General features: G+C 38.5%; 3 protein-coding genes and 1 long non-coding RNA gene across 8 annotated transcripts in view; 3 read left to right on the top strand and 1 right to left on the bottom strand.

The window, feature by feature from the left end:
* The window catches only part of Cadps2 (calcium dependent secretion activator 2), a 540,468-nt gene that overhangs the window by 159,585 nt on the left and 353,295 nt on the right, over positions 1-27,588 (top strand). The gene's annotated exons all lie outside the window — the stretch shown is intronic.
* On the bottom strand, positions 13,431-22,699 carry LOC131906710 (uncharacterized). Its single transcript, XR_009378184.1, has 4 exons — positions 22,608-22,699; positions 17,208-17,302; positions 14,171-14,221; positions 13,431-13,858 (listed from the first exon to the last, which is right to left on the bottom strand). It is a non-coding gene; the product is annotated as an uncharacterized LOC131906710 (long non-coding RNA).
* Positions 18,739-19,962, top strand: Rnf148 (ring finger protein 148). The gene has a single exon (XM_059257433.1). The coding sequence runs from the start codon at positions 18,972-18,974 to the stop codon at positions 19,881-19,883; it is 912 nt and encodes a 303-aa protein (XP_059113416.1). The 5' UTR covers positions 18,739-18,971; the 3' UTR covers positions 19,884-19,962.
* On the top strand, positions 23,703-25,182 carry Rnf133 (ring finger protein 133). The gene has a single exon (XM_059257431.1). The coding sequence runs from the start codon at positions 23,972-23,974 to the stop codon at positions 25,115-25,117; it is 1,146 nt and encodes a 381-aa protein (XP_059113414.1). The 5' UTR covers positions 23,703-23,971; the 3' UTR covers positions 25,118-25,182.

The raw sequence follows: 27,588 nt of genomic DNA, 5'->3' as shown, positions 1-27,588 counted from the left end.
TACCTTTCTAATTCCAAAATGACATCAAAGACCAATCCAAGCAATATCATATATAAGTCATTTGTGGTCAGTATTCATTTAGATTAAAAAATGCTGCCTTTTTTAATGCCAGTGTGTTTTATACTCCCTGTGAAAGTTTTGCATGGCTTTATCCTTTATTCTTTTTGTTTTACACATTAAGAATTATTTATAGTCTGTTTATGTGTTTGTACCCTCAATTTACACATTTTTGAAGTTGCCAGACAACTCAGGCTTTGTTACTAAATATCTGTCACTTTTCCTTGCTAAATATGACCAAACTGAGAGGAGAAGGTAACTTCCTAATTGGGTTTTGATGAGCCTATTTGAAAAATTAGTTCAAAATGATAAAAAAAGTGATAGATACTGTCAGATATGCTGCAAATAAGTTGTAGGACCAGACATATCCTGAGTTTGAAACTATGAAGGTACACAGCACATGAATTAACAAATCTCCTTCATGCTACACAAAAGTCTTTGTTTTGTCATTTCACCTGTATAAAGCCCCATTAAGGTGACAGATTTTCATGGGATATTACAAAACAGAAAAAAAAACATATAAATGCTGTAGAGATTGTATTATGTTCTAATAATAATAGGTATATTCTCAGTGGATACTAAACTCTGTTTAATTTCCTTTGGATATTTTTTCTTGTAGATAATTTTCTTTTCTGGTCCTTCTCTTTTTCACTATTTGCTCCCAGGGAACACTGCTGTGGGATAACTAATAGCCTTGATCCTGCCTCTCTCCTTGCATCCTTCCTCTAGTGTGTTGTCTTGGGAGTACAGTTGGGAAGAAAATCCAGGTGTGTCTTATTTTCCCTCAGCACTTTCTGCTGGCTAGAGAACAGTTTGCAGAGAGCAACCTGTAGTCTTGGCAGCAGCCTGGGTTGTTTGTTCAACCACTCAATGAGATGTTACCCAAGCCTGGTAGTGGAAGTTTCCTTTGGTGACAAGAGATGGCCTCTTAAGTCTCTGTCTCCCCTGTAGCTAGAGTTTTCCTGGTCCTGCCTGTCCCACAGTCAGGACAAATCTCTCTCACCCACCAGTCCCGCAGCAGCTCAGACCCAACCGAGTAAGCACACAGACACTTACATTGCTTACAAACTATATGGCCATGGCAGCCTTCTTGCTATCTAGTTCTTCTATCTTAAATTAACCCATTTCTATAAATCTATGCCTTGCCACATGGCTCGTGCCTTACCAGTATCTTATATGTTTGTACTCATGGCAGCAGCTCTCTCTCAGCCTTCCTGTTCCCAGAATTCTCTTCTCTGCTTGTCCTGCCTATACTTCCTGCCTGGCTACTGGCCAATCAGTGTTTTATTTATACAGAGTGATATCCACAGCACTTCCCCTTTTCTTTTTTTCCAAAAAGGAAGGTTTTAACTATAACATAGTAAAATTACATATAGGGTGAGAGAGATTTGTCCTGACCATGGGCCAGGCAGGACCTGGAAAACTCTAGCTACAAATGGCGCCCAACGGGTTGGCAAGAGTTTCCACCTAAAACCTGAGAAAGAAGATTCTAAAATGGAGCTAAAAACAGCTTCCCAGTTGTCTCTCTCAAGTTACCAGCAGCCTGCGGGGTTGAGCTACTATGGCTGGTTCCTGGTGTGTGCACTTGAACTGCAATATGGCAGGAAGGAGGCGTCTCCAAGTCGCACATTACACTGCTGCTGTGTGGTGCTAGTACAAAAAAAAGAGAGAGTTTTTTGTGTTACATGCTGCTTCTGAGAGTTGTTGGCTCCCAGAGCTGGTGGTAAATGTACCACCACCATGTTGGGAAGCTAAAGTGGGTGGAGCCAGCAGCCACAGTGCCATTTTAGTCTTAGAATGCTGCAGTTTAAAGCAATAGGTTCACAATAAGACAGATTCAGATGGAATAGTTTACAATGTGTGTAAAATGTACATAGGCTTGAAAGAGACTTGAAGGTGACCACTGAACTTTGCTTGGCAAAATGGTTCTTCAGGTTCCTGCTTTGCAGAGGAAACTGCCAGACATTCTACAGGACACAGAGAAAAGTGACTGAGAGACTCTAGACCTGTGGGCTGAAGACAGATGCCCCAACTTTACAAAAGAACTTTGGATGACTGTCCAGGCTGCCAGATGTCTCTGTCTACTTTTGCAAGACTCTCGAAAGTTGGTTGTGTCCTTCTCCAATTTCTCAATTAATATATCCTCCTGAGGTCTTTGATGTAGTTGAAGACTAGATAGTTATAATTTCCTTAGTTATGATAAAAGATAAGTTAGATATGAAATCTTAGACTCACAAATGTGAGTAAGATAGATAGGATATCTTCTTTAATTTTGCCAAATACAAATAGACTAGATATTATAAATAGACTAAATATCGTAACTGTAATTCTTGCTTGATAATTGGTTTCTTATATGTAATTTTACTATGTGAAAGTTGAAACTTTCCTTTTTGAAAAAAAAGAAAAGGGGAAGTGCTGTGGATATCACTCTGTATAAATAAAACACTGATTGGCCAGTAGCCAGGCAGGAAGTATAGGCGGGACAAGCAGAGAAGAGAATTCTGGGAAGTGGAAGGCTGAGGCAGAGAGACACTGCCAGCTGCCATCATGAGAAGATGTTAAGATACTGGTAAGCCACAAGCCACGTGGCAACTTATAGATTAATAAAAATGGGTTGATTTGAGATATAAGAACAGCTATTAAGAAGCCTGCCATGGCTATACAGTTTAAAAGTAATATAAGTCTCTGTGTGTTTACTCAGTTGGGTCTAAGCAGCTGTGGGACTGGTGGGTGAGAGAGATTTGTCCTGACTGTGGGCTAGGCAGGACTGGAGAAAACTTTAGCTACAGTCCCCTGCTATTTGGCAATTTCATTTAGATTGCTTTCATATATGTGTATGTTTTAGGAAGTTTGTATTGTATTGGGTTTCTGTAATACCCCTCAAATGGCTCTTAATTTTAGCTGTCTTTCCCCATATTCCCTCCCTCATCCCCCTCTTCCCACGACCTCTCCTCTTTATCCCCCTGTTCCAGTCTCTCCCTCATCTATCCATAACTATTCTATTTCCCTTTCCTAGTGAGGGCTATCTAGACCCTTACTCTGTATCTAACCTCTGTGTGTCTATGGATTGTAGGTTGGTTATCATAGCTAAATATCCACATTTAAGTGAATACATACCATGTTTGTCTTTCTGAATCTGGGATACCTCACTCAGGGTGATGTTTTTTCTAGTTCCATCCAATTTACCTGCAAATTTCATGATTTCGTTATCTTTAACAGCTGAGTAATACTCCATTGTGTAAATGTACCACATTTTCTTTATCTATTCATTTGTTGAGTGACATCTAGATTGTTTCCAATTTGTGGCAATGAACATGGTTGAGCAAATGTTTCTGTGGAAGGATGAAGTGACCTTGGGCTATATACCCAAGTGTGGTATAGCTCGGTCTTGAGGTGTAACACAAATCTTAAAAGGTCTTCTAATAAAAAACCCAGAGCCAGATATTGGGGTTGAAAGATCAGAGAAACAGAACAAGCCAGCCACATTCTTACCTCTACAAAATCCTCAGCCTCAAGAGTGTGAGTTCCTGTTTCCTCATGCCTTATATACCTTTCTGTGTCCTGCCGTATTATTTCCTGGAATTAAAAGCATGTGTCATTCCCAAGCAAAGACATGAGATCTCAAGTGCTGGGATTAAAGGTGTGTGCCACCACACCTGGCTCTATTCCCAGTGTGGTCTTGAACTCACAGAGATCAAGATGGACCTCTGCCTCCTCAGTGATAGAATTAAGGGTATGTGCCATCACTACCTGACCTCTATGTTTAATCTACTGGCTGGCTCTGTCCTCCGATCCCCAAGTAAGTTTATTACAGTATACAATATATCACCACATTGAGGTACATTGGTTCTCTTCTTGAGGAACTACCACACTGACTTTCATAGAGGGTGTACAAGTTTACACTCCCACCAGCAAGGTGATAAGTATGGGTCTGTTTAGATTCTTCCACATGCAGCCATCCAGTTTGACTAGCACCATTTGTTGAAGATGCTATCTTTTTTTCCAGTGTGTATTTCTGGTATCTTATAAAAAAAAAATCATGCCTTTATAGGTGTGTGGATTTATGTCTGGGTCTTCAATTCAATTCCAATGATTGTGTCAGTGTTTGTGCTAATACCATGCTGTTTTTATCACTGTAGCTCTATAATACATCTTGAAATTGGTGATAGTGACATCTCTAGCAGTTCTTTTATTATTCAGGATTATTTTATCTATCCTGGATTTTTGTGTTTCCATATGAAGCTGAAGATTGTCTGAACTGTCACTTGTGTTATTGATCTCATCATTCTTCCAGATATAAGATGGAATCTCAGAGTCTGCATTTCCCTGATGGCTAAGGATGTTGAACATTTCTTTAAGTGTTTCCACAGCCATTTGAGATTCCTATGTTAAGAGGCAGGGGGAGGGGCTCAGACTGGCCTCTACTGAATGTACCAGGCTCTGCTGACTCCCCATGGGAGGACTTACCTTCTTCTAGGAGGGAATGGGGGTTGGGTTGGGGGAGGGGAGGCTGGAGAGGCAGGAGGAAGGAAGAGGGTGATCTGTAAAGTTTAAAAAGTTAAAATTAAATATTTAGAAAAAAAAAAAAGAATTCTCTGTTTAGATTTGTACCCCATTTTTAAGTTGGTTTGTTGATGTCTGGTTTCTTGAGTTCATTATGTATTTTGGATATTAGCCCTCTATCTGATGTGTAGTTGGTGAAAATCTTTTCCCATTCTGTAGGCTGCTGCTTTGTACTAATGATGGTGTCCTTTGCCTTACAGAGCTTTTCTGCTTCATGAGGTTGTAGGGTATTTTCTTAATTAGTGATTGACAGAGGAGGGCCCAGATGATTGTAGGTCATGCCACTCCTGGACGGGTAGTCCTGGATTTTATAAGAAAGCAGGCTGAGCAGGCCATAAGGAGCAAGCAGGTAAGCGGCACCCCTCCATGGCTCCTGCATCAGCCCCTCCTTCCAGGTTCCCGCCCAGATTGAGTTCCTACTCGGGCTTTCCTCTATGGTCACTCAGTATTTATAAGCCAAATAATCACTTTCCTCCCCCAGTTTCATCATAGAAATAGTAACCCTAGCTAAGATATCTGCTTTTCTGATAGGGATTGGGGCAGTGATTGCCTGTGGAGGGTAGACCCCCATATTTGTGTTTGTCTGCAGCTTGGATGCATGCCAACCAGAGCATTATGGGTAAAGGCCATAAGTCCACTCTTTTTAACAGTCTTAGAGTTAGGTTGTTGGAGACAAACACAATATCATAGTAGGTACCTTAATAAGATCAATAATGTCTCTATAGCAACATTTGTGAATAGCTGTACTGAGTATATAAGCTATAAATGTATTTGTTTCACTTAAGATATCTCTTTCACACACACACATCTTTAAACGAAGAGATTTGTTTTTATTTGTGTGGTGTGGGGTGTGTGTGTGTGTGTGTGTGTGTGTGTGTGTGTGTGAGAGAGAGAGAGAGAGAGAGAGAGAGAGAGAGAGAGAGAGAGAGAGAGAGAGAGAGAGAGGTAATGTATGATATGTGTGCCTGTACCTGCAACAGCCAGAAGAGACCATCTCCTGGAGCTGGAGTTTTAGGCAGTGGTAAGAAATCTGGTGTCAGTGCTGGGAACTGAACTTAGGTCCTCTGCTTTTTATTGTTGTTTGTTGCTTACATATTCTGTAGAAAGATTGAGTCATTTTAATTTGTGTATCCTTCACCTCACATACTTACTGTTTATGATGAGAACATATGACATGCACTCTTTCAGCAATTTCAAATATCAAGTTTAGTTTCTCCCTTCAATGAGTTACTAGAAACTTAACAGAAAAAATATTCTGGAGTTCATAGTAAATCATGTAAAAAAGGACCTTGGCTCTTGAGAATGAAATCTTGGAGAACAAAACATGTAATTACTATTTTTACTAGGGCCTTAGGGGGTGATTTGAAATTTTAATCATACCTTTGTAAAAACAGACAAGTTTTTTCTAATTATTATTACCATTTTAATTTGGGGTTTTATATCAATGTACACAGTTCATTTTATAGTTGTATAATTTGTAGGGGATTTTCATTTTCTTGTGTTTTTATTTGCTTGCTTGGCTTTGGCTTTGGACTTTTGGGGAGAATTTGAGTCAGATGCCTGGTAGAAGCTTAACTGTGAAAGATAATAAGTCAATCAGTTTTGTTTTATTTTCATTGTATTTTGCTTTACTTCGATTCAATTTGATTTTGTTCATATTAGGATCTAACCCAGGGCTAAACAAGTGTTTTAACACCAAGAATCCCTGTCTCCCCAGCTCAGCCAAGCTGGGCATTGTGTTTTAGGCAGAACTGTACACTCTAGACCTTATTCAAAGGAATCAGACTGTAGCTGGGTTTTAAAGAAAGTTTTTGCTGTAATTTTTTGCTTTTAAATGGTAAGGCTCAGAAATCCCAGGAGGATAGACTTGTTACAGCTCCACAGGCCCAGAGGCTCCTCGAGGATGCAGGGATCTGTGGCTCAAACAACTCATGTAGATAGAGTCAGCCAAAGACTAGAAAAATGCTCAAATGCCTGTAAGCAACACAGGGTTCACATCTAAGATGCATGTAGAATTCCTGTACCTCAGTGTGAGAAGGCAAATGACCCCTGAACAAAGTGAACAAGGATCAGAATAAAATTAAACAAGAATAGCAAACAAAGAATAGCAAGGTGCAGGGCATTCATACCACACTGTGACAAATGGAATAAACTGAGTAGCTTACAGCAGCAGAAACGCATTCTTTTTAAGTTCTAGGGGAGAAACCCGAAATCATGGTGTCAGGGAGATTCCATTTTCATGGTGAACTTTCCAGACGTTGAGTTCTCTGGCTGTCTTGGCTTTAGTGGAAATTAGTAATATGTCTGCAAACCAAGGGCCCCTAGAGACTGCTGGCAACACCAAAAGCTGGGAGAGAATCAGGAAGACACTTCCTTGGGATTTATAGTGGGAGCCAGCTCTGCCAACTTTGGACTTCTACCCTCTGTAACCGAATGACATTGAATTCTCCTATCAAGCCATGTATTCTGTGGCATTTTGTCACAGAAGCCCCAGGAAATGATTATATAGCCAACATGTTAAGATTCACCAAGGTTGAGTAAATAATATAGCTAGTATTGTTGGAAAACTGCAACAGTAAGTTTAATGTAATGAGTTAAGAGACTTAATTTTTTTTTTCAAAAAGATGGGGTGAATGTTATATCAGCATCTAAAATGTTCTTGGTCAGAGTTCGTGTAGAAAATAATTACCTACCTACCTGGACATAGTTGTTTTTAAAATTTTAATTGTGATAGGAGACATTCAGATAATGAATGGAGTCAAATAGTGGTTGTTCCACTTATAAACAGCTGTGAGGTGCTGAGGAGATAACTCTGTCAGTAAAGTCTTTGTGAGGAAGCATGACTCAGTGCCTGGGTTAAAGCTAGGCATGGTGGCTCACACCTGTAATCCCAGCAACTGGAGAGGTGAAAATGGAAGGATCCCTGGGGCTTGCTGGCTAGCCAGTCTAGCCTCGTCCATGGAGAGCGATTAAGGAAGAAACCCAACATCAACCTGCAGCCTCTATACATATATGCAAGCACACCTACCCACATATGTGTATACCACAGACATGTACAGGCAGTTAATAAATAATAGAGAGGCAGATGATAGATAAATGTTGGGTGGTGTTAACAGATTGCTTTGTTCCAGTATTTTTTTTTCATCTCTCAGGTAAGGTTCTTATAGGATATATGCTACTGCATGCATTATAGTGAATTTAAAAGTAGATAGGACATTGGGCTGGAGAGATGGCTCAACCATTAAGGCTAGGCTCACAGGAAAGAAGTAGATAGGATAAAAGTACTAGACAACAATAATTTGGAAAAGGATCAAAATCATCATTGCATTGACATTGTTGATATCACTATAATTAGCCAACCAACTATAAGACTATTATACTTGAAATGTAAAAAGAGCAGTTCATAAGCATATAGCCATCTTGAAAGTGAGCAGACTTACTCAGAGGTTGGGTTGTGGGCTTTTATTCTGTCTGCTCTCAGTTTATTCCCCATCCCAGTAACACATTTCATGTGTGTGGTATGATTTAGTTGAATCATAAACATAGACATTCAAATTCTGTGTAGCCCATTCTCAAGTTTATTGTGGTTTCCTTCTATAATTTCTCTTATGACCCAGATTCTTGTTTAATTTATTTAATGGTTGATAAGAATAAAGTGTAATGTGTTTGCCAAATAACTTTAATGCAAATGTAAATCAAGTGTCCATAGAAGTTCAAGTTTAAAACCCTGGTAACACAACTTAAAAATTGTAACACCTGTAGAAATGATTAATATGGTACATACTTTATATATACATTTATGTAGTTTCTACTGCATGAAGATTTTCAAATTAACTGTATTACTTTCTCTGTTGATTTACATGACCTATCAATCATTGAGTTCTAGCACCTGCTTCATCTCTGATAGTTTAACATTCTGTGTTAGACAAACCAAACAGCAGTAATGCATATCTAGGTCTTACCCAAAAGTAGTTTCTGCATGTGGATTATACATTTATTTTTTGGCTTTTCGTAGGACTATAACCTTATCTGTCCCTTAAATTTCAAATAAACTTTTGTATCATTGGTGACATGAATGTTATTCTTGCAATTTTACATGGATTATTCTTGCAATTTTACATGGATTTGTGATGTAACAATTAGTAAAACAATGCTTGTTTTCATTATATTAAAGACTATTGTGCCAAGAGATTTAATCAAAGGTTTACTTCTTTGTTTCTAGTGGGAGGTCTGTAGGTGTAAGGAGACAAACAAACAAACAAACAAAAGAAAAAACCTCGTTTGATCTTGGCCTGGCCCTTCATAGTAACTGTGTTCCAACTATTTTCATGCATTCTTTACAAAGCTTAGAGTACTTGGTCTCTAACTGGCAAACACTAGCTCTTTAACTACTAAAGAATGTTATGTGAACAGATGTCTAGTCCTCAAGAGTGGATATGTAAAAGTGATAACTGGTATTTGTGTCAGCACAGAGACATCTTTAGAACTAAGGTAAGAAAATTCCTTGAGTACCTTGGAGTCATTATCATCTGGTAAAATAACTGAGTAATACTGATGTATACACAATGATGGTAGTAGTGCTAGGGAACAGATGACATAATGGATGAGCTAGCCAGTGTTCTGTGTACTTGAAATGTTGTATTTTGTCTCATTTAATCTTCATAAATGTCCTAAAAATTTCGGGCTGTTATTACACTTGATGCACATAAAAGAAAACCAAGGGAGGTATCTTTAGGTAACCTGCAAGGGTCACAGAGCTAGTGGAGATAAATAAAAACAAAAGGCAAAACAAAAACAGGAAGAGTGAGTCTGGCTTAAGTATTAATGAGATGTGATACCCTCTATTCCTTGCAAGACTCAGGAAACTAGTGGAGTGTGTGGTGGTATATGACTGGAATCCCAGTACTTGGAAGTTCCAAGCCTGCCTGGTCTATAAGAGACTTTGTATGGGAAGGAAAAAACAACTTAAGGAATTATTTATGAGATGGTGAATAAAACAAACATTTATTGTTAAATACAAAATTTGAAATACTCTAAGAAACCTGAATGAAGGAACATTGGCTGTGGATCATTGGGTTGTTTTGTTTTCATTTATGTGATATGCAGCAGGCAAAAGTTCTATTGTTTTTATCTCTCTGAAACTAAATATTAAAATTTATGTCCCCTTTGGGATGTTGAAATCCCAACCAAAAGTAATTGAAACCGGAGATGATAGGGACAAGGGGCAAAGCCCATGAGAAGGGAGCATGTGCCTTTATGAAAGTGACCCAGGTACATTCCTCATTCCTTCTACCAAGTGAGTTCACAGTTGGAAGATGGTATCCATGAGCCAGAAAAGAACTCTTTAGACCCCAATACTTCCTTTATATTTGGTTTGCCAGACTCCAGATCTGTATGAGTTAAGTTTTATTTGTAAACCACCAAGTAAGTGTTTTTCTGGCACTTTGAAACTTGGCTAGCATTTACCACATCAGAATGTCAGTCTCTTGAATAAGATATCGTCTTGACCTAGTTTTTGAAGCCCTGGGTACATGGAAAGATCATGAAGACAGGAATTGTTTTTCTAGATCACTGTTCTATTCCTAGCACCTAGACCTGTGTGTGTTAGAGTCTTGATTAATAGCTTGAATGAATGAGTGAAAGAATCAGTTGTATAGGCGTTTAACAGGGGTTTACCTTTTGGATTATATAACAGAAAGGAATAGGAAATCATGTCAGTTATATGAATTGTAATAAATGTATAAAAAAAGAAGTAAATGAATTGATATAGACCAGTTTGCTAAGCAAGCAGGAATGCAAAGGAACATATTAAAACCTTTCAATTAGAGATAAAAGCAAAACCTTTATAAGAAAGTAAAAAAGATAAACACTGTTTTTATACTTGTAAAAAAACCACAAGGAACTATGCAACTCACTTACTAAGAAAAGGTGCATAAAAATGAGGAAATAATTTCTATTTCCAAAAGGACATGAGCAGTAATATTTAAACTGTGTACATATATTAGCTGAGCATTGCGGGGCAGGCCTGTAGCACAGCACTGATGGGAACAGGAACATGGGAGTTCAAGACCAGCCAGCCTCCAGTTGAAAGCCAGTGGGTTACACAAGACCTTGTGTCAAAACAGATAATTGAAATTTGTACATATATGTTACGTATTTTTGCTGTATCATGAATACAAATTTTAAAATACGTATTGGTGTGGATGCACAAAGAAAATTGTGTGGAGATTGCTAAATTTGACTGCATTTCTGGATAGGAGGAAATTCTAGGTTGAAGAAGTTTATAGCTCGTATAAATGCTTTCTTTGTTACTGCTACTACAATATTTGAGCTTTTCTCAGGGTACTATTGTATAGGTATCCATAGTTAATGTGATACAGACTTCTCCTGATAATAACTTTGGGATTTATGACAATATATAGCTATGTGGACCTATGTATCTGTGTGCATAGGTCTATTTCTGTATGTTTTATGACAAATTGGTATAGACAAATAAGTGTAATGAATGGATATATTCATAAAAACATTGAAGTGTACAGTTTCATCAGTAAAGGTGGATTGCTGTATATTAGAAATTCTTGGTACTGTGCATTTGTATGTTGAGTACCTATTTCAGAAACAGAGAAATTTATTCTTGGATTTGAGAGGGAAGATGTTAGACAGATGACCCCTGATCCTCTGATATTAAATAATCCCTTTTCTGGACAAATGTCATCAGTGTAATTCTTAGCTGAGGGAAGAGTTGCCAAATGGTTGCCTCATTTGTTTTTATAATTGGTGGTCATATAAAGCAAAGGTTGTAGAAGCTGCTGATTTATCTTGATATTTTGAAGAATAGAAATTTAGAAAGTCAAATGTCTCCAGATTCATGAATAGCTTTTCTTGTGGTAGTAAGGGATGGGATGAAGAAAACAGAATTTTTTATAAATAAGACAATAACCCTACTATTCACAAGATGTTCTACAGGAAGCAAAAGTGCAGACAAATGTACCAGCATGAGACAGAATGAGTGCAAAATTATTGTGTCACAGGCATAGGTTGTTTTGGCCAGACAGACTGAGATAGATAGATGTTGGAGGATGAGATCAATTTGATTAGGTGTGAAATAGAAAAAAGAAATTATATAGGACCAGGGATGGTGAAGACCCACTTATTGAGCATCTTCCCAGGTAGCACTCTTCTTGGGTATTTATAAGTGGGTATGGCATATGCCATCTGATAATCCCCATGACATCTAGAAGCAGGGATTACTTTCACACCTTACAGGAACAAACACTGATAGTGTGGCCCTCTCTCATCCTGAAGGTAGCAAAGATGTAATTCCTATATAGTTGCCACACAGCCTTCTGGTTCAGTACAGTTTCTGTGAGTGTGTGAGTTCTATACTGTCCTCTTCCCTCATGCATCCTTCAAGGCATTACGTTACCTAAAAATGAAAAATAGGATTTTTGATCTGTGACTTGAGAAAAAACATAAGGGATCTAAATGGGGAAATTCCCTTGATCTCTTCTGCTGCTATTCCAGACTGCTACCAGCTCCCTTGGAGTTCAAGCCCACTCATAGAATTTAAATATTTTAGGAAGGCAGAGCTCATGAAGCGCTTCAGTGGTTAATGGTGGCTTAGGAAGTCTGAGGACCCACTTTAGCTTCTAGACTGTCTTAGATGTGATGCAGCCCCAGAATAGTACCCACACCCATTCCATTAGGTCTTGGCTCCACCAGATCTTAAAGAAGAGGACAGAATGGATTATCAGGTGAATGGGAGTTCTCTTGATAATTCAAAGGATTCTGCTTGGGTATATTTACTTTTTTTGTATGTTACCTGTTTTTCACCCTTGAAGTAAAGATTTAATCTGAATGGATAATATGAAGATGATTTTGATCTAACTTCAAACAGAGATAATAATTTCATGTTTCCTTTAGGTTACTCAATAACTCATCTCTTTAATGAAAAAAAAATAGAGTGTTAAAATTTCCCTGATTACCTGCTAGGTGACATAATGTTTCTCCTGTTGACTTCCACACTGCCTTTCACTTTCTAGGTTGAATGTGAGGGAAATGTTTCCAATTTAATGTTAAAGTTACGTAGATCTGGAAATTAATTGACAGTGAAGAAAAATTGTAACTTTTATTTAAGCTCATTAAAATATTAAGGCATTTTGCCATAATCTAAAGATTCATCTATCTTTTCATTCAGGCATGAATATAGAAATCAAGTTGTATAAGTATCAGATCTACAGAATTTCATATGGTTACATTATGCATAGTGAAGCTATTATGAAGACCTCACTAATTAGAAGTTTATTGTGTGAGGAATATTATAGATCAGATCAGAACACAGAAGATTGTTGGTTTAATTCATTATTTACTCATAACCTGTGATAGTGTAGATGTGGTGCGAGAATCTTGGCCAGCTGAAATGAGAATAAAATTATTCTCTGCTCTCCAAATTGTAATAAGATGGATAATCTTATAGTCTTTCTATGTCACCCACCACTTTGTGGCTCTGCAAGAGGGAATGCATCTTATTGTTCAGGAGTCTGTGTGGTTTGACTAGAAGTCCTCAGGATGTCAAGGCTTATTTGTGTCTCTGGTCATCTTTTTAAAAATTATTTATTTTTCTTTTTTGAGATTATAATATACTAACATCATTTCCCCTTCCCTTTTCTCCTCTCTGCCCAAAATATATCTTTCTTTTACTTCAAATTCATTAATTTTCATTAATTACTTCAAATTCATTAGTTTTCATTAATTGTTTTAATGTACACATATGTAAATGTATATACATATATATTCTTAAGTATAGCCTGCTCAATCTGTATCATGTTCCTTGTGTGTATGTTTTCAGGGTTGTCTATTTGGTTAGATAACCAGTTGGTGTGATCTGCCCTGAAGAAGTCTATTTCTCCCCGTCTCAGCATTCCTTAGTTGCCTTTAGTTCTTTATGTAGAGTTGAGGTCTGGTTATCTTTGAGTCATTCAGGTAGCTCTGCTCTTCAACTTTCACATGCCTGCCCACCTGCAGATTAATGTCAAACACCCTCAGCTAGGAGAGCTAGACTTTTCTTGAGTATTTTAATTCACATCCTCTTCTCAAGATAGCCTTGTTCACTTTAAGGTAGCAAGAATTCTAGAGAGTGTGGGAAGAGTGCAAGGCCTCCCAAAGTTGTAGGATGAAGTTGACATACTCTCACTTCTGCTGAAGTCTTTTGGCCAGCCAGTTGCCAGGGCACACAGATCTAAGGGGGCATTGAAACAAATGTCATCCTTTAATGGAAGAACTTCTAAGACAGACTACAGAGGTTAGTAAATGGAGCCATTTTATAATATGCCCTGCAGGGACAGACGCAATAAGGTTTTCAGAGTAGACAAAGCCTATATAAAGTGCAGTGTGCTGATCATGTTGATAGGAGCGCCGAAAATGCTAAGCTGATTTAACTGAAGAAGTAAAATTTTAAGAATTGATAGCATAAAATGAAGATGGGTGGGAAGAAAGAAGAGTAGGCAGTGCAGAGACTTATGTCTTCTCTAGAAGATATAGGGACACCTACCTGAGCTTTTCAATAAACAAGAACACCGCTGTAAGTTTTATTACATTTTTCCTAGGGGAAAAAAAGCAAAGTTAAGAGTAACCAAAATCTGGTGGATAGAAGGGACCGAGAGAAAGGTTATAGCCAGGTTGAACAATGGGAAGTGTCCATCCCATGGGATAGAGTGACCATGGTTTTGCCCTGCCCAAATAGACCCTTCTGAGGTAGGACAATGTTAGATATTTGAGAAATATTGTAGGTTTTTCCTATAGGCTGAAGACCTATGTTGTCTTAGGTTCTTGGTCCTTTTAGCACTGTCAAGGATTGGTTCCATCTCATGGAATGGGCCTTAAATCCACTCAGAAAGTACTACCTCACTCTTCCTGGCATTTCTGCCTTCCCTGACCCCATGTGTGAACATGGAAACAATCGAGAAGCACACATATAATTGTTTATGTCAACTGTATTCTGTGTTTAGCATATTTAAGACACACTGTCTTAGATTGAGGGTGGTTTAGGTTGTTTAAAACATGTTTCTTTTCTAATTATCACATGTATGTTTTATTGAACATATGAGTATAATGATTAACTTAATATAAGTTCCAGAAAAAAAGACTACATTGATATGTATAAGAATTATAAACTTGCAATCAAATATAATATGAAGTAAAATTTTATTGTAAAAAGAAATGATTTGCTTTCAGAAAATTCTTTTGTTCCTTTTAGTAAGCCACTTTGAATCAGCATTCTGTTACCCTCAAATCCATTTATGATATTTTTCTTCAGAAATAAACAAACAAAAAATTACTATTTCTTTAGTTTACATGCAAAGTAAATGTGCTTTATGAAACCTACAGAATTTTTATGATTCGTGGCCTATGTACTATGACTTGTGGGTTACTTTGATGAAGTCTGTCCTATTTTCCCTATGTTGTAAAGATGCTGTTAAGTATAGAATGTACTTAGTTGCTTTTCTCTATCAGAGTTGGGATTTCTGGAGGCATGAGTAATGGTCAAAAATCAGTGAGAGTGGAGATGAGTTGATCCCCATCCCCGTAACTCAATGATACTTAAAATGTTTCTCAGTATTTCCCTAGAGTCTGACTGTTACAGAAGAATACATAGACCCTCAGTTTCTTTGTAATTGTTTCTCACAATCATGCCTTCCTAAGGAAGAGGACTGTGTTGAGTTTGTTATCTCAACAAAACCCTGTCTTCTGGTGTTACCTCATGTGGAGTGCACATGGTGTTTGTTCTGGTTAATGGTTAAATATCTCTTTGAGTCTATCTCAGGGATTTAGATCCTGCAGCTGCCACTTCTCTGAGTACTTGCCTTTTGCTCCCTGATTTTCTCCATTGGTAGCAGAGAACAGATAGCTTTACCTTCTCTCCATTCATGTATTCATCCAGGAGTGGGCTTCTCCACAAGATAAACTGATTTATCTGTCAATCATAATGACCAAACTCACTTCATGTATCCATTAAATATGAGTTTGAAAAGTAGTTCTAGCCAGAGACATTAAGAGAAGGTTGATAAATATCTGGGGGAAATTCTTTTCCCTCTTTCTTAAAGGGAAATATGGGAGTGGAAATGTTGCATTGTACCTCAGGGTGCTGTGTGCCTATGGATAATTGGAACAGTAGCCATCCTGGGAGTTCATCAAGGGAACCAACTTAAGAGGAGAGCCAGCATACTTTACAAGGCAGAATGGAAAGATGTAAAAAACAGGAACTTTTGGACTATTGGATCTTCCAATAGTTGTATGTTCAGTTTCCCTTAATCTACCTTCAAGTTGGCAATAGAATAAAGAACTTGAAACCTTCAGGTGCAGAAAGTCCATGTATTAAATATATGTTTTAAAAGAAACAGATTACAGTGGCATCAGTTATCTGTTCCCTCTTTCTGCCCCACTTAACTATGCCAGCCCCAGGGCAGAAGACTCTTTGCTCTAGTTCTGATAAAATGAGTGCAATTGACAACTATCCCTTATGGGATAATAAGGAAGCTTAAAGAGTGCTAGGAAAAACGTGGGAAAACTTTCTGTGCTAGGAAAAACTTGGGAAATGGAGGCACATTCTGAGAGCATCTTACTTTACAGATATATTGGTAATTACAAAAGCTTACTATGCAGCAAGAGCTCAGAATTTATTGTCTCTCAGGGACAAGGGACTTTGGAGGTAGTGCCTCTCTCCTAAGATTGTACCTTTATTACAGGCTTTCCTAACCTTATTTGTGACTTTCTGAGCTAGGTATATCTAAGTCTAAAAGGCCACTCTCAGCATTTTATGATGTTTAGTTGCATCTTTGGCTTTTAGCCACAATATGACAGGCACATTTCCCAGTTGTGATAATAAAAAAAAAGTCTCTAAAATTAGAAAATACCCCTCAGAAGGCAAAAATGACATCTGCTTCAGAGAGCCGTTGTTAGATGTGGGGAGCATTTTGTACTAGGACTGTGACAGAAGAGAAGGGATATTTTAACCACCATGGCCTTAACCACTTCATGTTATAGCAAGAAAAAGTCAATGAACTTACAGATTTATATAAATTGTTCCTTTCAGCCAAACAAGGAAACTCTTGATTTATGTTCTTAGCCATACATGTTTTGCTATGTAAATGTTTCACCCCTCCAAAATCAGCAAAAGTTTGGGATGTGGTGGAACAAAACAGTATTTCCAGCGCTTGAAAGAAGCAGGAGGATTAGAAGATCAAGGTTGTCCTTTACTGCATATCAAGTTTGAGTCAATTTTGAATAACCTATCTAAAAACAATAAACAAATAAACCCATTGAAATATAAAAGCCATGTCAGAATCAGATTGTTTTAAATCACCTGGAAAGATGGCTCAGTGAGTAAGAGCACTGGCTGCTGCTCTTCTAGAAGATCCAGGTTCAATTTCCAGCATCTACATAGCAGCTCACAATGGTCTGTAACTCCAATCTGATGCCTTCTTCTGCCCCCGCCCACAGACATTGCACATACATGGTGCAGAGACAAAAATAAACAAATATTCTGAATTAAATCACTTTCCAAAAGCAATCAACAATTCAACAAGTACCTGCTAAGTAACATCAAACTTCTTAACTGGTTCTCACTTTTTTACTTTTAACAGAATCAAACAGTAGTTCACACTCTGAACATGGAAAATTCCACCTGTGAAGACAGTTCAGATTCCAACTGAATCACACATAAATAAAACTGTAAGAATTGAAAATTTGATCAATATCCATCTTGCAAACAAATATTAACTAGTGTTGTTGCTCAGTAAGTACAAAGGATACTTTTGTCAAAAACATACACTCTCTTGACACACTTGTGTTTTCAGTAGCAGAGCCCAGTCTGTGCATGAGCCTCATAAACAAACAAGGTCTTTTCTTTCTGTGTCCTCAAATCTTTGCAGCCCACCAGTCAAAAGGCTGTCCTGTACTGAGGTGATAAATGATTGAATGAGTATTGTCAACTTACTATCTATCTATGTGCAAAGATTTCAGGCAAGGATTCAAAGTAAAAGCAAAGGGTTTGAAAGGTGTTTAGCCATCCTCAAGGCACATCCTAGGACACAACTCAGAGTTCTCAGGATAGCATGTGCACCACCAAACCCACCAATTACCCTTTCCTCTTTCACTGCCTCCTGATGAGGAGTCTGTATTCCTTCAGATCTTTAACTTACCATGTGGCTTTCCATCATAGAGCACAAAGCTACGCTTTCCTCTATCTCTAGTCTTGTTACTTTGCTTTGGGAATTTGGATTTATTTTTGCATATATCAGACTATCAGTTTCTTAGACAAGTTTATCTTGAGCCTCTAAAAGTAGTCCCCATTCCATGTTATCTTTTTCTCCATACTTGGGGCTTTCTGTTCAAAGTTCTTGTAGTTACTCATATCTGTATTTATTTGTTTCCAATCTACTCTCATTAGATAATAGTAAGATCATGTTTTTCTTTTCAGTATCTTTTCATTTTTAGTATTTGCTTAGCACATAGTAGGTATTTTAGCAACAGACTCAATGAACGAAAATGTGTTTGCCTTGTGGGATGAGTCTATATCAGAAAACACACACACACACACACACACACACACACACACACACACACACACATTTTTTTCTTTTTCATTCCAGTGCTAAATCTTTGGGCTTGGTGTTAGCAATTAATGCCAGACAAGTGTGGGGTGATTTACTCCTATTGTCCAGAGTAACCAGCTAGAGAGTGTAGAAGCATAATGAGAACTGACATCTGACCAGAAGCATTCATTAATGTGAATGAATATAGTTTGTGAAAGGTTTTTAAGATATCTTTCAGTATATCCATATATAAAAACAAAACTCAAGTTGTATTCTTTTTAATGCTTACCATTTTTATTCAGTAATTTTGAGTGTGTTCAAAGTGGTATGTATGTATGTGTGTATATATAATAATGACATGTAATCTCATTCATATATTAATACATAAACATGTATGTGTGCATGCATACCTCTTGACTTATTGCTTAGTAGCCCTTTTAACCAATGGGATTTCAGTATGCATTGCATTAATATAAACTACTGGATTGGCTTAACTACCTCTGATGTCACAATTTACCCATTAGGAAGTCATAAGTTTCCTGAAATCACCTTGAACTAATAACATCTCTTGAATTTTCATTATAAGAAAGATAAAGTACCAAGAGGGAAAATGCTGGAAGGAGCAAGATGTCTTCCATCCAGGCAGACTTTCTTCATTTCTGTGCTTCAGTGATCTGCTCTTGACAACTCAACCTAGCTCCTGTACCTCCTTTTACAGCAGATGTTCTTTCATTTTTCAATGTCTCAGTTAGTGGAGGAATGAACCCACTTGGACTGACTCCTTCAGTTTCCAGGTCTGTTTCATCTCGACTGTTGAGGCTTAGCGTCTTTCTACTACTTAGCCTTCCTGCCTCCAAAGGAAAAGCAATATGGACGGCTCATCTGAATATAACGTTCCAGGTGGGAAACCGGATCATATCAGAGCTAGGAGAGAGTGGAGTGTTTGGGAATCATTCTCCTCTGGAAAGGGTGTCTGGTGCCGTGGTACTTCCTGAAGGATGGAATCAGAATGCGTGTAACCCCCTGACCAACTTCAGCAGGCCTGATCAGGCAGACTCTTGGCTGGCCCTCATTGAACGAGGAGGCTGTACTTTTACTCATAAAATAAATGTGGCAGCAGAGAAGGGAGCAAATGGGGTGATCATCTATAACTATCCAGGTACAGGCAACAAGGTGTTTCCCATGTCTCACAAGGGAACAGAGAATATAGTTGCAGTGATGATAGGCAACCTCAAAGGCATGGAGCTTTTGCACTTGGTCCAGAAAGGTGTTTATGTGACAATCATCATTGAAGTGGGGAGAATGCACATGCCCTGGCTGAGCCACTATGTTATGTCTTTGTTCACCTTCCTGGCAGCCACAGTTGCTTACCTTTTCCTATACTGTGCCTGGAGACCCCGAGTTCCCAGTTCTTCTACCAGGAGGCAAAGACAGACAAAGGCCGATGTGAAGAAAGCTATTGGTCAGCTGCCACTCCGAGTGCTCAAGGAAGGGGATAAGGAGCTAGATCCAAACGAAGACAACTGTGTTGTTTGTTTTGATATTTACAAAACCCACGATGTAATACGTATTTTAACTTGCAAACATTTTTTCCACAAGACGTGTATTGATCCCTGGCTTTTAGCCCATAGGACATGCCCCATGTGCAAGTGTGACATTCTAAAACCTTAAGAAGCTCAAGATCTTTCCACAGGTTAAAATTAGATGAACTCTCTCACTGCACTGTATACACAGAGAAAACTTGACCCTTGGTTCCGCTATCCAGCCACAGAAGATGAAATGTGTGTGCTTTGAAAATAAAACTCCATATCATGCCCATTAAATGTCTTTTTGATCAGTTTGTTAAACGTTGTGTTTCTCCAAATAAGGAAATAGGTACGTGTTGAAAAATACTTATCCTGATCTTCAGATTGCTGGGCTTATGCCATTGATGTAGTGGGAGAATTTCTGGGCTACTTTAAAGTTTCCTTTTTAACATATTTATTTGGGGGGCTTTGTTTTAATACTTCACCTAACAGTTTACATCCTAGCTTCACTAAATCCTAAAGCTATAGAATTAGATTTGGATTTAAATTGTCATGGTTAATTAATTTTATTAATACCCAGGAAATCTGGTTTCCAAAGCTATGGGTTGAATGGGTTCTTCATTCTAATTATTTTAGAGGATAGAATGTGTTGTATATATAAAAGTTTTAAAGTATTTTAGGCATCATTTAGAGCAGTACTGCAAAAGTTGACCTGCTTGCTGGAGATCTTTAAATCCAAGCATAGTGAAACAGCCATCGTGACATGAGTTTCTTCTAAAAGTATCTCTTAGGGGTTGCTGTTGGCTTCTCAAATGGTAGTGAGCATCTGTATAGCCTTGGACCACAGAGCAGAGCTAAACATTTTGTTCAGTTTCTATTCCAATACTATATCTGACTCATTTTTCATCCTCATTTCTGGTGAGTGGATAAATACCTAAGTAGTACTAAAATGCTGAAAGATGAGGGTTTGTGGTTTTGGTGAAAATCTCCCTTAGCTTTTAGTGTTCAATGTAGATAGCATGTGGAGGGGTCTTTACAAGTCTACACACTGTTTACTTCTCTTTTCCCAAGGAGCTGTTTGGAAATGTCAGTAATTGCTTCTGCAAGAGAAAATCAACCATTGTGGACTAAAAGTTCCACACTAATAGTCTTTCTGATTTGTGCTTCTCATTTGAACATTTCAATTGATTAATATTGTTAATTGAGAGTTTTAAACATACATACAGTGTATTCTGATTAATCTATCCCAGACACCCTTATCTCCTCCTCATCCTTTCAGCCTGCACCCCTCATCACTACTAGTCCCTTCTAAGTTATGACCCATACAGTTTAGCCAGGCCTGTCTGGTTGAGTATTGGATAAGAACCACTCACTTCAGTCTGGTTCAGTCATCAGTGGGTTTACAACTGAAGGCAGGGTTTCCCCTTCCCCCTGAGTCCATCAGTAAGGAAAAGTTCTGCACCTGGGAATAGAATCTTTTGGTCTCCTCCAACTATTCCTGACTGTTGATGTGACCATTCTTGTATAGATTCAGTAGTGACATCCACAACCTCTGTGAGCTCATCATTGTCATGTTCAAGAGATAGTATTTTGAGGTCTTTCGTCCAGTCTTCTAGCTTTTATGTCCTTTCTGCCTCCTCTTCTAGACTGGCATAAATGCCTTGTTCAAGGATGGACACTGAATTCAACACTCTGTGCAGCCAGGAATCTCTGTATGCACCACTGTTCACTACAAAATAGGCTTCTCTGATGAAGACTGGGGGTAGTAGATGTCTATGGATATAAACAATACTCAGATCACAGTTGAACAGGATCAGCTGGCCATATCCAGTTCCTTCTCCTGTCCCTAGCCATGTGTTCTTGACCAGGTTTATAGTACCAGACACAGATTACCTCCCATGTAGTGGGTGTCAAATCTAATCGTTGCTGTTGCTCACCGGCAGTGGTGCTACTATTTCACAAGTAGGTACATCTTGCCTGGCAGGTTGGTTTTGTAGATCATAGGATTCACAACTAGGGAAGATCATCGATGTCCTCTCTCTCCCAGCAGCCTACATAGCATCTTCCAGTACTTAAAGCTAGCTGCAGGGAGGGAGCTTCCAGCTTGATTTCTCTGTACCATGAATCCAAGGTGTGTGCTATCTTCAGCAATAAGGTCTTATCTAATTCTAGTAGGCAGCCAAGAACCTATATTGCTTTGGGAGCCTCTGGAGCAGTGGTTCTCAACCTGTGGGTTGTGACCCTTTTGGCAAACCTCTAGCTCTAAAAATATTTAAATTATAATTCACAAAAGTATCAAAATTACAGTTATGAAGTAGCAAAAAAAAACACCCCTATTTTATGGTTGGGGGTCACCACCACAACATAAGGAACTGTATTAAAGAGTGGCAGCATTGGGAAGGTTGAGAACCACTGTGGAGCCTCCCTGACCAACACCTTATGTGCTGATTTTTGTTTTACATGTAGAACTTTCTTCATTCCTGTCTCACGTTGTTAGTTCATAAATTATAAAAAGTACTAGTTTTCTTAGTCCTGGTGAGTCCAATTTAAAATGGCTTGTTTTTGAACCCAGGCCGGGTGGTGGTGGCGCACGCCTTTAATCCCAGCACTCGGGAGGCAGAGCCAGGCAGATCTCTGTGAGTTCGAGGCCAGCCTGGGCTACCAAGTGAGTTCCAGGAGAGGTGCAAAGCTACACAGAGAAACCCTGTCTCAAAAAAAACCAAAATAAATAAATAAATAAATAAATAAATAAATAAATAAAATGGCTTGTTTTTGAACCCTGCATATAGAGGCCAAAAATGTTTGTTCAAGGCAAAAGTCCTTAGCTTTGGCTTTCTAGCTAGGAAAGTAGAAACATATCGATACCTACCCGAGAATATAGACAGTAACATTCGTCACTGCCCATGTATGTTGATTCTTTAGCTGTAAAGTTAGCTACAGCCATTGACTAAAGGATGTAATAATGGAAGCAGAGCAGGCAGGATGTATAGGATCTCCTAAGAGGGATATTAAGTTTGCATCATCTCTTTATGACCTGCAACTGTGGTTGCTGTCATTGGTTAACTTTTTAATATTTTTTTTAATGAAGTTACATTTTAAAAATAATCATGCTTGGATTATACAGCTATGCTTAATCTTTACTCTTTCACTCTTCCTTCTCTTCATTCAGAGTTTGGCTAGATTGGTAACAGCCATCAAGGTCAGCAAAGAAAAAAGCCTCTGTATATGTTGAGTTTTTTATATTTATTCTTATTACCTGTGTGTGCTGCTGGGCTGTCTGTGTTAAGTATGAGACAAGGAGATTTAGCCGGATTCTGTACTCTTAACAGTGGTTCTCAACCTTCCTGATGCTGCCACCTGTTAATACAGTTCCTCCTGTTGTGGTGACCCCCAACCATAAAATTACTTTGATTGTTACCTCATAACTGTAATTTTGCTACTGCTACAAATTGTGATGTAAATATTTTTGGAGCTAAAGGTTTGCCAAAGGGGCCACAACCCACAGATTGAGAATCACTGCTTAAAAGATTAAAACAAGACAAAACCAATAAATATCTCAGAAATCCTATATCATTTATTTGAATGCTTATAAAAAATTGACAGCGACCAAATATATCAAGTTCGTGTTATAGATCTCACTGATTTTTATGCTCATTTGGTCACAGTCCTAATTTATGATTCTATGTCAATTTCAAACTTAATTTTGTCAGAAATGTTTATTAATGTGACAATTGTAGAGTATTCTTACGTATGCTTTGAGGTTTTTACAAAGAGTCAGTTGCAGAAATTTTTTTTAAGTTTAATGTGCTACCTACAACCATTTTTTTTTTTAATGGCTCAATGATTGAATCATCTTATAAGCACACCCAAACTACCTATAGCCACAGTGGAAACATTTAAGCCAATACATTTACAGTGTGCTCTGAGCTCTTACCTAATTGGCTGCTTGGTCTTTTATGTCACAATCACCTCATGCAACAACAGTAAGCAGTTTCTAAAGTTACAGTGGTGAGACAGGGATTTCTTTACTATCTAAAGTTTTTCTCTCTAATAAAACATCTGAAACTCAGGACATCTTTCGAAATCTCTTGCTGAAACATGTTGGAAGATGGCGGATCTTGTTTTCACCCAGAAGATACTTTTTCCTTCCTCATTTTGAATTGATTGTCAACAGATGTGGCAGCCACACGCTTTGGTTGGGTTGGCTCTTAAAGTCACTGGTGAAAGACAGAGATGAATCCCCTCCACACTGGCACTTGGCAAAACAGCGCCGCATCTTTCTGGCTTCTGAAATTCGGTTTGGTTTGGCTCCTCGGTCAGAAGTGCTGCACAGCAAGTGCCGTTTGGACTGCTTACATGAACATCTCATTTCACGTGGGGAACCGCATGTTGTCAGAGCTAGGGGAGACCGGGGTCTTCGGAAGAAGTTCCAACTTGAAGAAAGTAGCAGGAGTCGTTGTGCCACCAGAGGGAAAAACTCAGAATGCTTGTGATCCCAATACCGGTTTCATCCGGCCGCAGAACAACAAGCCCTGGATTGCACTCATTGAACGAGGAGGTTGCACTTTCACACAGAAAATAAAGGTGGCTTCTGAGAATGGAGCCAAAGGAGTGATAATCTATAACTTTCCAGGTACTGGCAACCAGGTTTTCCCCATGTCTCACCAGGCATTTGAAGACACCATCGTAGTTATGATTGGTAACTTAAAAGGCATGGAAATTCTGCATTTAATCCGGAAGGGGGTTCTCGTTACCGTCGTGGTTGAGGTGGGGAGAAAGCATATTATCTGGCTGAATCACTATTTTGTCTCCTTTATGATCGTCACAACCGCTACTTTAGCATATTTCGCCTTTTATCATATTCGGAGACTCTGGGTTGCAAGGATTGAGACCAGGAGATGGAAGCGGTTAACAAGAGAGCTCAAGAAAGCTTTTGGCCAGCTGCAAGTTCGGGTATTAAAAGAGGGCGATGAGGAAGTAAATCCGAACGCGGATAGCTGCGTCATCTGCTTTGAACACTATAAGCCTAATGATACAGTTCGTTTTCTCACGTGTAAACATTTTTTCCACAAGAATTGCATCGACCCCTGGATCCTAGCCCATGGCACGTGCCCCATGTGCAAATGTGACATTCTGAAAGCTCTGGGGATTCAAATGGACATTGAGGATGGAACAGACTCTCTGCAAGTTCTGATGGCAAGTGAGCTGCCTGAAACCTTTTCACCCCTGGAAGAAGAGACAAATAATGAACTTCCTCCTGCAGGAACTTCAGGAAAAGTGACCCATGTCCAGGAGCACCCTACTTCTGCAAACTCTGATAGCCAGCCTCCTGCAGCAGAGGAAACTGCCCATCCTTCACTTGGACAGCATAACCTTTGAGCAAGTGGATTAAACAAACCTGTTTGTCAAATCAGATCCTCATACTGACAAGCAGTTTGCTTGAAGTGTGCTTTGTGTGTGTGTGTGTGTGTGTGTGTGTGTGTGTGTGTGTGTCATTTTCTGCCACTCTGTTAATTTTCCAAATCCACTGTCAAGCTTCAAGTACAGGGGAAAGAAAACCTGGCAGGATTTTATGGCTTTTTACCTCTGCTAATTTTAACTTTTTGGCAATGTATTATTCTTGTGAGTGTGCCCATGTTTATTTCTAGTTAACCTGTGTTAAAACCAGAGTCCAACCCCCCCCCCCCAAATTATGTTTGTGTGTTTATACCTGGCTTTATTTTGGTAAGAAAGTTGTTAGTGTATTTTTTGCACTTTTCTGGTAAGAAATCGTCAGTTATCTTTCACGTTGTAGCAATGGTAAAAGTCAATTATATTACACTATAGTAATTTGATGTCAGTATGTTGCCGTGCTTTTTTCATTCTTTGAAAGGAAAATTTGTTATACGGAATTCTTTTGTTTATCCTTGATCAAGAGTTTTGTTCAAGCAGTTAATAAGTTTTATACAACAGTTATCTGCATAACAAGAAAACCTTTAGAAATAAAGTACTAAAACTCTTTAAGAAAAGTACATATTTTAGTGCTTAATATTACTTATGAGTAATATATGATCATGATTTGTTGAATAAAGTTATATAATTTCTGTGATGTTTTGTCCTGTCATATTTAATTTCCAGGGGTTTCAGTCATCACCCCAATTAGTTTTTTTTCTTTATTTGTCCTTAGTAAAAATGTTTTAAACATGCCAGATTATTTTGAAGAACGCAGCTCAGTGTAGAGTGATGATTCTGACATATTGGGCTCATGTTAGTTGTGCTCACTGTATTTAGTCTTGCACAGTGTATGGCACTCGGGTTTTTGGATGAATAAGTAAGCTTAGGAATATGAAAGTACAGATATTTTTCATAATATGTTATATTTTAATCTGATAAACTAAGCTGTTTATTCCCATTGTAACAAATAATGGAAAACTGATTCTGAAATTTTATTTCCAAAGTCACATTGACAAAAATAGTAAATTTTAATTTTAGTTGAGAATTCATTGTAATGTCTTGCCTTGCATAGGAGTTTAGCATAATTTCAGTGAGTCTTTGAACTCTCTTAGGCAAATACTGGAGTATGAATTATTGGGCAGAGCTAGAGAGACCAAGTGAGTATGAATTCTGTGAATTGTTCCTTGCAGAACTTGGCTGCAAACACAACCCAGCAGAGACTATTAAAAGAGGAAGGGCATTCACGCAGGGCCAGGAGAGCCAAGATACAGCAACACTTGGGCAGATGCCAGGGTGAGGTCACATCTTCCTGTTACATACAGGCCTTTGTGTTCCTGACCCTGAGAAGGTTTGACTGCCAGTCATACAGAATACCAGGTTTACTGAAGGATTTAGCAGGAACTGAATTTCCAGTGTTTTCATTTTTTTCTTAGGACAGTGAAGTTATTCCTTACAGTACCTAGTGCCAGTGAGAGAGAAGAACCCAGAGGACTCTACAGGAACTCTCCTTAGATGATTAAATACTGAATAGATAAGCTGTCATCCTTAGACTGTATGGTGGCCACTGGGAACTGGGCTTATGGATTAGCTTCAGTGATTTTCACTGAAGCTCTGGAGATGTTGGGTTGGTACCTTGCAGAGTACTTGGCCAAGGCCTTGAAGGCCTTGGGTTCCATTTCCAACATCACAAATACTACCACTAAAAAAAAAAAAAAAACACAAAAAAACTTGAAATGTGTATATCTGGTACTGTGGCATTTTGTCATATTTTCTAAACCTAAAGTTCTAGGATCATTAGAGCTCCTTGCAAATATACATGAGGTCCTTGTTTGTAATAGGCATAGCTCATGAGGCACTTACTTATCCTTTCCTCTCAAATGCCACTGTGTTCTCCTTTTCCTCCTCTGTAGCCTCTTGGCTTCTCTTTTCCTCTTTTTTCCTTCCTTTTGTCCATCACTGTCAAGCTTAGACTTAACTCCCAGCTTTAAGAAGTTTCCATGGGCCGGGCAGTGGTGGTGCACACCTTCAGGTCTGCGAACTTGGAAACTGTGGGCACTGAGTGCCTCTGTGTACCTAACAATGACATTAAGTGTTCTATAAAGCTGCTCTCTTATGTCAAAACAAAATAGCAGCTTCAGTCCTGCCCTTCTAATGATTCGTTGTTAAAAAAAAAAAAATCAAGCACTTTTATTCCAGGTTGATTTTATTTGTGGGTTTAGTAATGAGGAACTGGTTAGCTCTGCTCTGTTAGATATTTATTATGATGGCAGGTATTGGTTGTAGTTGAATTTTTACCCACACTATATAGGCAATGCCATTTTGTATTGGACCCAATAATGCAAAAATATTTTACTTGATGATATGGAACTGGAATGTATGATATTTTGGTACAATGCCAATAACATAATGCGTTAACT

Source organism: Peromyscus eremicus, chromosome 3 (genome assembly GCF_949786415.1).
Source record: "Peromyscus eremicus chromosome 3, PerEre_H2_v1, whole genome shotgun sequence".
NCBI lineage: Eukaryota > Metazoa > Chordata > Mammalia > Rodentia > Cricetidae > Peromyscus > Peromyscus eremicus.
Note: the sequence above shows the minus strand (reverse complement) of the source record. Positions and strands in the feature narration are given on the sequence as shown.